Source organism: Zootoca vivipara, chromosome 6 (genome assembly GCF_963506605.1).
Source record: "Zootoca vivipara chromosome 6, rZooViv1.1, whole genome shotgun sequence".
Lineage (NCBI taxonomy): Eukaryota > Metazoa > Chordata > Lepidosauria > Squamata > Lacertidae > Zootoca > Zootoca vivipara.
The window spans coordinates 27,529,939-27,541,059 of NC_083281.1; the positions used below are offsets into that span (position 1 = coordinate 27,529,939).

The 11,121-nt window shown below is 51.5% G+C and overlaps 1 protein-coding gene across 1 annotated transcript; it reads left to right on the forward strand.

Moving 5' to 3' along the window:
* The first annotated feature begins 410 nt into the window (after positions 1-410).
* Positions 411-10,866, forward strand: LOC118086736 (sulfotransferase 2B1-like). The gene is made up of 4 exons (XM_035118728.2): positions 411-546; positions 6,757-6,953; positions 8,859-8,976; positions 10,568-10,866. The coding sequence occupies exons 1-4, from the start codon at positions 411-413 to the stop codon at positions 10,768-10,770; spliced, it is 654 nt and encodes a 217-aa protein (XP_034974619.2). The 3' UTR covers positions 10,771-10,866.
* The last annotated feature ends 255 nt before the right edge of the window (positions 10,867-11,121 follow it).

The following is an 11,121-nucleotide window of genomic DNA, read 5'->3' on the forward strand; positions in this document are numbered from 1 at the left end:
TACATAGATCTCCTCTTTTATCCTCACAACAACCTTGTGAGGTAGGTTAGGCTGAGAGTGAGTGACTGGCCCAAAGTCACCCAGTGGCTGGCTGGGGATTTGAACCCTGGCATCCTAGGTTCCAGTCTGACACTAACCACTATGCCATGCTAGCCCTCTAGTAAGATTCCCATTCATGCCTCGGAATAAAGGGCTGAATGTTTAATTAAACATTGCAACTTGCCTTATACCATATCAGACAATTGATCTATCTACCAACTTTCCCGTTGCTCATCTTTATGCAGAAATGTTTCTATGAAAGGTCCAGAAAGGTTGAGGGCCATCAGAATTAAAATGCTTTGTAACAGGTTGCACAATTTTCTTGGTCCAGGTTACTGATCTATTTATTTTGATGTCTTTAGCGTTTTTCAATGTCATCACCATTTTTCGTCTACAATGGGATCTTATTACCCACAGCCCTGTCCTCAGCAGAATCGCTCGCTTATCTGGAAAAAGAATTTCGCTTCTTGGATGATGATATACTGAGTGTCTCTTACCCCAAGTCAGGTAGGAAAGACAGTGTGTAGTATGAGAGCTGTGGAACATTTTCAGAATAAACAGGGAAAGGTCATTGGAAGTGGCATTGGCAAATCATTTATTTTGTTTATTTATTAAATACCTGTCACAGTGGCCGGAGTGGACTACTTCAGAGTAACGACGCTACGCAGCTCTGCATTTTATTCTTTTATTGGTGCTGCGTATTTACAGTGCTCAAGTCATTGCTATTTACACGGAGCGATGTTGTCAGTCGGTTTCAGAACCTCCTAATGGCTTTTGGCGCGTCTTTCTCCAACACAAAAGCTTTGGCAGACCCATCCTCTTGCCCCTCCTCTTCCTGCGTAATTCTGGAGTTGGAGGGATGGGTCTTCCCCCCTTGCTTGCCCCTTCCTGTCCCACCTGGGACCCTGGCTCCTCTACCTTGCCTGAGCCTCGGACACGACTTCCTGCTTCCCCACTGGAATCGGAACTCTCCCTGCTTTCCCCTTTGCTCGGGGACGGGCTTGAACTCAGGAGGGGAGGGACTTCGCGATATCCCCTGTCCCTCACATCCACCCCCCTCCCAAGCTCTCCTTCACCCCTCCCCAGGCCCCCCCCATGTGTCGGTGACGACTGGAAGCCTAAGAACTCAGTGCTCTCCGAGCCCGTTGGTGTGAATACCTCCCCCCAGTCCTGCGAGCCCCCCCCTTCCGCCTGGGCTGACGGGAATCCCAAAAAGTCCGTGGCGTCAGAGCTGGTGGGGGTAAAAACGTTCTGCCAATCTGCTCCTTCCTCTGACTGGGTGGATCTCGGTGACACCCATACCTCATCCTCTGGTTCCTCAAACTCCGCTTCCCAGCGCCATGGTGAGCTGCTCTCCCGTGCCTCCTCCTCCTCCCCCTCCCTTTCCATGTGCCAGGGCTTGGGTCTGTGGGGAAAGAGGGCGTGAAATTCTTCCACCAAGAATTCCTCCTGTATCTGAGTGGCTGGGACCCATTCATTCTGGGACGGTGGAGCATCCTCCCATGCCATGAGGTACTCCAGTCCCCCCACCCCCCACCTTGAATCCAGGATGGCCGTGGCCTCATTGAGTTGCTCCCTGCCTTCCCTCTCCCCCCCTCCCTCGGGGGTTTGTTCGCTGTCTCGGAGCCTGCTGCTTTCCCTGTACGGCGACAGCAGCGATCTATGAAACACTGGATGCACCCTCATGTCCTCTGGCAGTGCCAGCCTGTATGCCACCGGGTTTACCTGTTGCGTGACCGTGAAGGGGCCCAGCCTTTTGGGTGCCAGCTTTTTGCACCTCCCTCTGGTGGGAAGGCCCTCCGAGGACAACCACACCTTGTCCCCCACCCTGATGACCTCCCCTTGTCGCCTGTGGCGATCTGCCCCCTTTTTGTACGCTTCCTTGGCCCTCTCCAAGTGTTCTCTGAGCTGCTGGTGCACCGTCTCCAGTTCCTCTGCCCAATCCTCAGCCTGTGGGCCCTCCTCCTCCTCCTCCTCCCTCTCCCTCTCTGGGAAAGATCTGAGGTCGCGCCCGTAATTGGCCTTAAAGGGCGACACCCCTGTGGAGACGTGCACTGCATTGTTGTAGGCAAATTCTGCTAGTGGCAAGCGATCCACCCAGTCCGTTTGCCGCTGGCTGACGTAGCATCTCAGGTACTGCTGCAGAATGGCGTTGACCCTCTCCGCTTGTCCGTTGGTCTGCGGGTGTCTAGCCGTCGACAAGCTGACCTCCACCTGCAGGAGGTTCATGAGCCGCCGCCAGAACCTGGAAACAAATTGGCGGCCACGATCCGAAATAACCCTTAAAGGTAATCCATGCAGTCTGAAAATGTGATCAACAAACAGTTTGGCTGTCTCTTCTGCCGAGACTGCCCTGGCACACGGTATAAAGTGACACATTTTGGACATAAGGTCCACCACCACCAACACTGCAGTCTTACCCCTGGACGAAGGCAGATCTGTGATGAAGTCCATGGACACCACTTCCCACGGCCTGTGTGGTGTGGCTAAGGGCTCCAGCAACCCTGGTGGCGCTGCTCTGACCACCTTCGCCCGCTGGCAGGTGGTACAGCCCCTTACATAGTCTCGAACATCTTCCCGCACCCCTGGCCACCAGAAGTGTCTCATGACTAGGTGAGCGGTTTTGTCCCTTCCAAAATGCCCCGCTGTAGGGTTGTCGTGCATCTGCTTGAGGACCGTACGTCGAAGCTGGGTGGTGGGTAGGTACAGCGCACCCTTGTAGAAAAGCAGCCCTCTGCGTTCTGCAAAGTCTTTTGCCTGCTCCCTCCCCCCTCTCAGTTCTCTGAAGATGCGGTTGGCAAATTCATCCGCTGCCGTCAGTGCTGTGAGTTCTGCCTCGCTCACCACAGCTGCTCCGCAGGACCATGCCGACGGGGGGAAAATGTGCCTTGGGGCTGGTGGCGCCTCCTCCTCCATGTACTCTGGCTTGCGGGAGAGGGCATCCGCCCTGACATTCTGCTCCCCCGGGATGTAGTGGATGGAGAAGTTGAAGTTCGAGAAGAACTCTGCCCACCGTATCTGCCGCTGGTTGAGCACCCTGGCAGTTCTCCAGAACTCCAGGTTCTTGTGGTCTGTGCACACCTGGATGGGGTGCTTCGCGCCCACCAGGAAGTGTCGCCAGTGCTGGAACGCAGCGTAGATCGCAAGAAGTTCCCTATCAAACACTGTGTAGTTGCGTTCAGGCTGTGTCAGCTTCCTGGAGAAGAAGGCACAGGGTCTCCACTCCCTGTTGGCGTCCAGTTGCAACAAAATTGCGCCCACAGCTTTTTCAGAAGCATCTGTCTCAATGCGTAGGGGCGCGTCCTGCACCACATGGAACAGGTTTTGGTCTGAGGCGAACACTCTCTTGAGGCTTTCGAACGCTGCTTGCGCCTCTGGTGTCCACTTGAACTTCTGCTTGCCTCTCAGGCAGTCCGTGATGGGAGCCGTAACGCGAGAGAAGTTCTTGATGAACTTCCTGTAGAAGTTAGCGAAGCCTAGTAGGCGTTGGGCATCTTTGCGCGTCCTGGGGCTGTGCCAGTCCAGGATGGCCTGCACCTTGTCCTTGTCCATCGCCAGCCCCTTGTCTGACAGCTTGTAGCCCAGGAAGTCCACCTCCTTGGTGTGAAACTTGCACTTCTCCAGCTTCACATACAGGTGGTTCTCCTTCAGGCGTTGCAACACCTCTCTGACATCTTTCACATGCTGCACTGGGTCATTCGAGTAGATAAGGATGTCATCTAGGAAGACCAAGCATTTCCTGAAGAGGAGGGACCCCAGGACGTGGTGCATGAAGGCCTGGAAGCATGCTGAGCCCCCTTGCAAACCGAAGGGCATCACCAGATATTCAAAAGAGCCCAGAGGCGTGAACATCGTGGTTTTCCATTCATCTCCTTCCCGGATCCTGATCAAGTTGTACGCCCCCCTTAGGTCCAGCTTGGTGAAAATCTTGCCCCTGCGTGCCGCTGTCAGGAGATCATCCACTCTGGGCATGGGGAAAGCCACGGGCTCTGTCACCGAATTCAGCCGTCTAAAGTCCACCACAAGACGGCGCTGTTGCGTGTCTTTCTTGTCCACCCAGAAGACCGGGCTGCCCCCTGCTGCCTTGCTTTCCCTTATGAACCCCCGCTTGAGGTTCTTGTCGATGAAAGCGCGCAGATCCTCCAGCTCCTGGTCTGACATGGCGTACAGCTTGGCTGGGGGTATAGTTGCCCCTGGCACCAGGTTGATCTGGCAGTCAAAAGACCTGTGTGGGGGTAGGTGGTCGGACTCCGCTTCGCTGAAGACCTCCTGCAGGTCCCAGTACGGCTTGGGTATCGCCTCACCCCCTTTGACGTGCATGGTGGCCACCGTGGCTATCGGAGGCCCCTCCCCTGGTTGGTGCTGCATGCAATGTTCCAGGCAAAAGTCCGATCCAAAAGTGATGCATCTCTGATGCCAACTTATGGAGGGGTCGTGGCGCGCCAGCCAGCTCATGCCCAAGACGATGGGGGGGTCTGAGATGGTGGTGACGTTGAACGCCAGTGTCTCTGAGTGCCTTCCCACCGTCATTCTCATGGGGGGGGTTTGATGTGTGATGGCCCCTCCCAGCAGCTCCCTGCCGTCAATGGTTGCTACGTGCAGAGGAAAATCCAACTGCAAAAGCTGGATTTGGTGCTCTTCTGCAAAGCTTCTCGAGAAGAAGTTGGCGGACGCCCCACTGTCAATTAAGGCGAGGACCGTCAGGGGATAGCCATTTGGGAGCGTTAGCGTCACTTCTAGAACCACTCCTGCTCTGGGAGGGGTGGGCTGGCTCTGCACCTCTCTGTGCGGGTGGGCGGGCTGGGGCTGTTGTCTGCTGACTGTGCCTGGCTGCTGCCCCTTGTCTCCTGCAGCCAGGCTTTCCCGTTTCCCTGCTGTGGTGCTGCGTCAGTGGGGGAGGGCACCACCGTTCCCGCCTTTCCTTGCCACTCCCTGCGATGTGGGCAGTCTCTGACGAGATGCTGGGGTGAGTTGCAGAGAAAGCAATTCCCGCCCCTTCCCTCCTTGCGTCTTGGCGCCGCTGGGGTTTGAAAAGCCCGCGCGCGCGCGCTATCAATCTGCATGGGCTCCTGGTCCTGGCTGGCTCCAGGCGTGGCCTGAAAGGGTTGTTGAGGGAGTGGCTTCTCCTGCGACCGTGGGAACCAAGCCCGCTTTGCGCGCGTCGCTTGCTTGTCGTTCCACCGGGATTCCTGCCTCACCCCCACCGCCAGAGCTGCTTTGCTCAGCTGATCCATAGTACTGGGCTTTGGACCTCTCGAGAGTTCATCCTTCACCTCCTCGCTCAAACCCAAGTAAAACGCAGCTTGCATGGGAGGCGAATCCAAAACCCACCCCAGTCTGTGCACCAGCATGGTGAATTTCGCCCAATATGCGCGAACTGTCATATTTCCTTGGCGTAAATTATGCAGTTCCTCCTTAGTCTGGTCCAAATGACTATCGGACGAATACATCGTCCTCAAACCTTCTAGAAATTGTTGGACATTTTTCATGCAAGGATTCTTGGTTGCGATTAATGGTCTTAGCCACTCCCTGGCTGCTCCGGTGAGATGTTCCACAATAAACGCTACTCTGTGCTCATCATCGGGGAACTCATTCTGGTGCAGCTCAAGAGCATACACGATCTCAGTCTCAAAGCCCTGAAACTCCTTCGGGTCTCCATTGAACTTGCTTACAAGGGTCCCTGCTCTCCTTCCTGGCAGCACTTGGACTTGGGGAGCCCCTCCCGCCTTGTTTTTCTCTGCATCCAGCTTGTTTTGGAGGTCTACCGCCACCGCCCTTAAATGCTGCTCTTTTTCCTGGAGCTCTCTCACCTGTTCCGCAAGTTGTAGCCGGTCGTCCTGGACCTTCTTAGTCTCCTCTTTAGCTGCCTTCAATTCTCCCTGCGCCTGCAGCGACAGCTGTTGCAGTTCTAGCTGGGCTTGCTCAGCGATCTGCCGCCACTTCTCCGCCTCGGACACGCTCATCCCGGCAACTCCGAAGTAGCCCAAAAATGATTAGGAGGTTGCTGTCACAGTGGCCGGAGTGGACTACTTCAGAGTAACGACGCTACGCAGCTCTGCATTTTATTCTTTTATTGGTGCTGCGTATTTACAGTGCTCAAGTCATTGCTATTTACACGGAGCGATGTTGTCAGTCGGTTTCAGAACCTCCTAATGGCTTTTGGCGCGTCTTTCTCCAACACAAAAGCTTTGGCAGACCCATCCTCTTGCCCCTCCTCTTCCTGCGTAATTCTGGAGTTGGAGGGATGGGTCTTCCCCCCTTGCTTGCCCCTTCCTGTCCCACCTGGGACCCTGGCTCCTCTACCTTGCCTGAGCCTCGGACACGACTTCCTGCTTCCCCACTGGAATCGGAACTCTCCCTGCTTTCCCCTTTGCTCGGGGACGGGCTTGAACTCAGGAGGGGAGGGACTTCGCGATATCCCCTGTCCCTCACAATACCCATCCTGCTCTTCCTCCCATAGGAGCCGAGGGCAGCAAACACTAAAATGTTAAAGCAATAATATTGTGATAATAAGATATTTTTTTTAAAAAAATTAATGCACATGAAAACACCAGACAATTTAAAAACATTTAAAACAGTCACATACCCTCACCACTAATAATTTCATATTGCCAGGAGGTTTGCTTTGGTGGTCAAAGTAGTTGTAAGGTGTGCATTGCAGAACCAAAAGGGCTGTGGGAGAAAAGGTAGCCCTATGATTGCTATATTCCCTCCTAGGTGGCCGTTGGATGGTAGAGATCTTGTCAGCGATCCAGCAAGAATGGGACCCCTCGTGGGTTTTCATTGAGAAAATAACCTGGATCGAGACTTTTGATGGCATGAAGACTGCCTTGAAATCTCCTTCACCCAGAATCTTGGCTTCTCACCTTCCAATAAACCTTCTCCCTAAGACCTTTATTGAGTCCAAGGCCAAGGTAAGAGAGAAACAATTCACACACAAAAGCCTGATCATGTCTGTCTGCAGTAAAGATACTGGGAATTCCATACTGTCAATATTTGGCACAGCCCATTTCCAGGAAGGTGCCACAAGGGTTGTTTGTTGTAATAGCAGTAATAGTGCAAGCTTAGAAAGCACTATAGGAAAGATGCTTTAACCATCATCTTAATTCCAGAATGGTATAAATAGGTAATAATAATAATAATAATAATAATAATAATAATAATAATAATAATAATTTATTATTTATACCCCGCCCATCTGGCTGGGTTTCCCCAGCCACTCTGGGTGGCTTCCAACAGAAAAATGAAATAAAATAATCTATTAAACATTAAAAAGCCTCCCTAAACATCTGGTAGCTGTTTTTCTCTTTGACATCTGATGGGAGGGCATTCCACAGGGTGGGCGCCACCACCGAGAAGGTCCTCTGCCTGGTTCCCTGCAACTTGGCTTTTCGCAACGAGGGAACCGCCAGAAGGCCCTCGGTACTGGACCTCAGTGTCCAGGCAGAATGATGGGGGTGGAGACGCTCCTTCAGCTATACTGGACCGAGGCCATTTAGGGCTTTAAAGGTCAGCAGCAACACTTTGAACTGTGCTCGGAAACGTACTGGGAGCCATTGTAGATCTTTCAAGACCGGTGTTATGTGGTCTCGGTGGCTGCTCCCAGTCACCAGTCTAGCTGCCGCATTCTGGATTAGTTGTAGTTTCCGGGTCACCTTCAAAGGTAGCCCCACGTAGAGCACATTGCAGTAGTCCAAGCGGGAGATAACTAGAGCATGCACCACTCTGGCGAGACAGTCTGCAGGCAGGTAGGGTCTCAGCCTGCATACCAGATGGAGCTGCTAAACAGCTGCCCTGGACACAGAATTGACCTGCGCCTCCATGGACAGCTGTGAGTTACCCCATTCAGGACCAGGGAGTCCTCCACACCTGCCCGCCTCCTGTCCCCCACAAACAGTACTTCTGTCTTGTCAGGATTCAACCTCAATCTCTTCAGTCCATGACCTCAGCGGAGGATTGCTGTGGCCCCAGTTTGCTAGGCTGCCCCCAAAGCTCTCTCTGAAGCTGGAAGTCGCAATGAAACATCTCACTTTCAAAATCTGGCAAAATGTCAGAGTTCAAACTGTGTTTTTGGCTTTCACTTCTGAGGGCCAGACTAGCTGGCGTGATGATTTGGCAAGTAGGAAGTCATGCAGGTGGGTTCTGAAGCCATATCTGTATAGTGAGGCAGGGACTGACTTTTTCAATCCATGCCACTGGCAATGTTCATGTATCTTTCCTCAATGGTGGGAATCTTCACGGGGAAATGAATGAAAGAAAATGATTTTTTTTTAAACCCCACACCAGTCCCATTTCCTCTGTCCCATAAGCAGGCACCAGACACCTGCTCTTGTATAAATCTCAAACAGACAATATATCACAGGTTTCCACTATTAACACCTACTTAAGGTTCAGGATGGGGGTGGCGCTGTGGTCTTGGCACTTAACCAGGGTTGTGTTTTCTTTGGAAATGAGACACAACGGAGGCTGTGCTCCATTTCCATATTTCTTAAAAACACTCATCTCTGCTGTGCCTCGATTTCCCAATTGAAGCAATTCTGCTAGAGAACCTGGAACCCTCTGGGATCCTGCTACTGCTCAGCAGACTGGGGTGGCATGCAACCTTTGTAACAATACGGCTATTTGATTTGATTTATTTCCACGCTGCTTTTCATTCAAATGAATCTCAAAGCGGCTTACAAACAATAAATAACAACCACATAATAAAACTACAATAAATAGCTAATTTCCTGACACCCCACTTGGCCGCCACACTCTACCTAATGTTAGAATGTGTCATGCTGCTCCTCCCTTAAGATGTGCCCGCTGCTCTCTTTCAGGTTATTTACACCCTACGTAACCCCAAGGATGTGCTGGTCTTGTTCTACCACGCCTATAAAAAATGGAAGGACCCTGGAAGTCTGGATAAGTTCTTGGAGGAGTTCTTAAATGGGAATGGTATGGAAAGAGGCAAATCAGCTCACCCAGGGCCGTCTTTAGCATATGTGCCGCCGGGGTGCAAAGATCCACCCAGTGCCCCCAAATTTAGTTAATTTTGCATGCACAGCGCCATTGAGAATGACAAGCGCTGCCGTTGTGAATGACAAGCGCCACTGCTGGCACGCGCTTCTTTAGTAAATGAGCGCACAAAGTCAAAAGTCCTTTAGTGAAACAGTAGGTATACATTTTGGCAATACCTAGGTATATATGTATTTTGTTTGTCTAGCTTGATCAAAATTATTTATTATTTCATAACAGGTAGATAGTTCTGAAGCTTAGGCGGCTTCAACGATGGGTGCGGCACCTGGTGCCCCCCAGAATTTGGCACCTGGGTGCCCTGCACCCCTTGCATCCTGGGCTCATCTCCCTCTGTTGCAGCCCAAAGGTCTGCTCCCCGACACCACGGAGGCTCTCTTCTTAACCATTGCAAGAGCCCTATCGTAGAACTGTAATTCCAGCAGGGATAAATCAGAAGGAAGGTGGGAGGTGCCGTGATAGTTAAACTCAGGCATCCCCAAACTGTGGCCCTCCAGATGTTTTGGCCTACAACTCCCATGATCCCTAGCTAAGAGGACCAGTGGTCAGGGATGGTGGGAATTGTAGTCCAAAACATCTGGAGGGCCGAAGTTTGGGGATGCCTGGTTAAACTCCTTTTAAAATGAATAACGTCCTTAAGTAGTGAATGGCCCAAATGTGTGGGGAGGGGATATAGTGGGGTCTCAAATCCAGTGTTTTGTGGCAATATTATAAGGAATGTGTGACACTGGAATTGTTACTAGACTACAAATGCCATCATCCCTGACTATACTTGCTGGGTGTCAGGGACTGGGCAGAGGAGGAATGGTGGAGACCCGCCTCCGCATCTTGACCCTTCCAGGGAGGAGGAAGAGGAAGACAGTATAGTTTTACAACAGGGGTTTGAGGGAGGTAGCAGCTCAGAGGCAGATGAGGGGAGAAGCTCAACAATCATGGGATAGTCGGGACAACACCCAGCTGACACGTTGCCATTAGAAAGCATCCCAGACCCTCCATCTCATGGAACCTGGCAAGCCTTGAAAGTAGGAGAGCACAGAGCATGAAGACAGAGGGCAGGTAGCAGCACCCATAGAAGTGACGAATGAGGAAGTGGGAGAGATGGGGCGGGGTGGAGATTCATTCAGGACAATGCCATTTTCCAAGAGGCTGGGTTCCATAGCCTCTCTCTGTAAAGATTGAAATGAAAAAGGACAGTAAGAAATTTTCCCTTGCCTGTATACTTTCCTGGGCAACCAACCGACAACACCCTGACACTGGGGCTGATGGGAGGTGTGGTCCAAGAGAAGTGGTAAAGTTGTTGTCTCACCCCAAACTCTGTGTCATTATATAGTCTAGTAACTAACTGGCAGTACCTGGATAGGATTCAGGAGCTTCCTGTTGCTATTCTGCTTTTGTTTGAGAAAAGCATTAGACGTTCCTTGCTACCTTCTTGGTTAGTCTGTTCTCCCCGAGTCTTCCTTGACACACCTCCTTACCGTTGATGCTTACTGGTGCCTCTGTTTTCCTCTTCCAGTGTCCCATGGCTCCTGGTTTGACCACGTGAAAGGCTGGCTGCAGATGAAGAAAAGGGAAAACTTCTTGTTCATCACGGTTGAAGAGTTGAAGCAGGTGTGGTCCAACCTTAGCGCTTGCCCTGGAGTTGTCCACACTTCAGCTTGTCCCGTAGCTAGGAAGCACGGGTCCAGCCGGGTCCAGCTTGTAACTCATACTTTCTAGGCATGAGTCCAAGCCGTTTTGCGTTTGCCCCATTGCTTCCGCCTGGAAAACCTGCTCTTTAGGGCCAAGTCTGAGCAAACGTCCATTTGGAGAAAAACCTGATTGATGTTTGTTCCAATTCAGCTATAAACAGCGGGTTTTCCTGGGGGGAAAGTGGCAGAGAAGCAGAAGTGTAGATGAGCCCATTGTTATATTCACACATCCATAGTTACCATCATCTTATTTATTGCTTATCTATTTCATAAAATCTATATAGCACTTGATTTAAAAAACAACAACCTCAAAGAAGTTTACAAAAGGTTACAACCATTTTCATTTTTGTAAATTCTGGTATTGTTTGCTAGATACATT